Source organism: Amphimedon queenslandica, unplaced genomic scaffold, assembly GCF_000090795.2.
Source record: "Amphimedon queenslandica unplaced genomic scaffold, v1.1 AMPQUscaffold_2737_Cont25262, whole genome shotgun sequence".
Classification (NCBI taxonomy): Eukaryota; Metazoa; Porifera; class Demospongiae; order Haplosclerida; family Niphatidae; genus Amphimedon; species Amphimedon queenslandica.
In genome coordinates, this window is record NW_003556929.1 from 1 (window position 1) to 1,330 (window position 1,330).

At 30.8% G+C, this 1,330-nt stretch overlaps 1 protein-coding gene across 1 annotated transcript; it reads right to left on the bottom strand.

Annotated features, from left to right (window-relative positions):
• Nucleotides 1-39: 39 nt before the first annotated feature.
• LOC109593136 (pericentriolar material 1 protein-like) lies at nt 40-1,324 on the bottom strand (the record flags this gene model as incomplete). The annotated part of the gene is made up of 10 exons (XM_020008358.1): nt 1,295-1,324; nt 1,216-1,249; nt 1,074-1,158; nt 881-988; nt 808-839; nt 686-757; nt 508-634; nt 331-438; nt 179-279; nt 40-129 (listed from the first exon to the last, which is right to left on the bottom strand). Coding segments are annotated over exons 7-10 (413 nt in total), but the record flags the coding sequence as incomplete, so codon positions are not given.
• Between the last annotated feature and the right edge of the window lie 6 nt (nt 1,325-1,330).

Genomic DNA, 1,330 nt, shown 5'->3' on the forward strand with positions numbered 1-1,330 from the left:
AAAAATAGTTAAATAAATAAATAAATAATAAAGACATACTCCTGTTCTTTTAGTAGCTGATAGTAGGATAATTCATTGAATAAAATTTCGCTAACATCCACCAACAAATCTTCCCCGATATCACCCAACCTTTAAATAATAACAACAATAACAACAACAACAACAACAACAATAATACCTTTTATTGATGTACTTTCCTATGGCAGAACTCAAACTGATTTCAATTTGTTTGAGGAACATATTCTTTAACTGTCCACCGCCACTTTCATCTACATTAAGCTATGGAACACACAAAAATCAATAATGACACTAGACTATAATACTAACAACCTCCTTGTCACTCTTGATAACAATATTCAATATGGACTCCTGGATGTACTGCAATAGCTCAACATTACAAATTGTATTCAAATGATCCTTGAGCAAAGGAATAACTTCCTATATAAAAAGTATTAATACGTAAAATATTGAGGTAGGGGAGTAATTATAATAATTATATATACTTACAGTCATTATTATCTTAATTTTATCATCCATTAAGCTGTTTATATCACTGGATCCACCAGATACCATCACGCTCAATGGATCAACAACCACTACATTATGTAATGGCTCTTCCATGTCTTCATTGTTGCTACAGGAGCATTGCTTTAATAATTAAGAGACTCATATGAGGAGTAATTACTTGTTATTATTATTAGGAGGAGGAGGGGTGGAGAGTGAACTGGCTGAATCAACTTTCTCAACATAATCAAATCTATTTTTAAACAAACATATAACACAGTAATATAATAATAAATAAACTACTTTGCGCTGTTGCTTCGTTTGCTTGCCTTCCCCTAATAAACAAATAAAATAAATAAATTAAGATTGATTTTACTTGATTGACTTCAGTTAAGAAGCGACTAGTAATATCCTGTATAGCATACAACCCTCTCTGTCTTAAATAATCAGTGTTCAGTAGCTGCAATTTACCAAATAACTCTATCTATAAAATTATAAATAGATATTATATTGAGACAGGCTCTATTAATGGAGGAGAAATGTTCTTCATTTCTTCTCTCTTCCTTTACCAGATAGTGTGGTCTTTCTTCATTTTGGGCAATGAGAGCTGCAACCTCAGAATAAATGACATCTCTCAGCCCTTCAAATTGAACTCTAAAAACAACAAACAAACAAACAATAAATATTATAAAACTATAATTATATACTAACTGTTTTCCTGATGCACTAACAGATGGGGGCACATCTAAATAATAAAAATAAATAATAAAAAGGCAAATACATTGTAAACCTTGTTGTTTAAATAATGGAGTGTATTGTAGGTGAG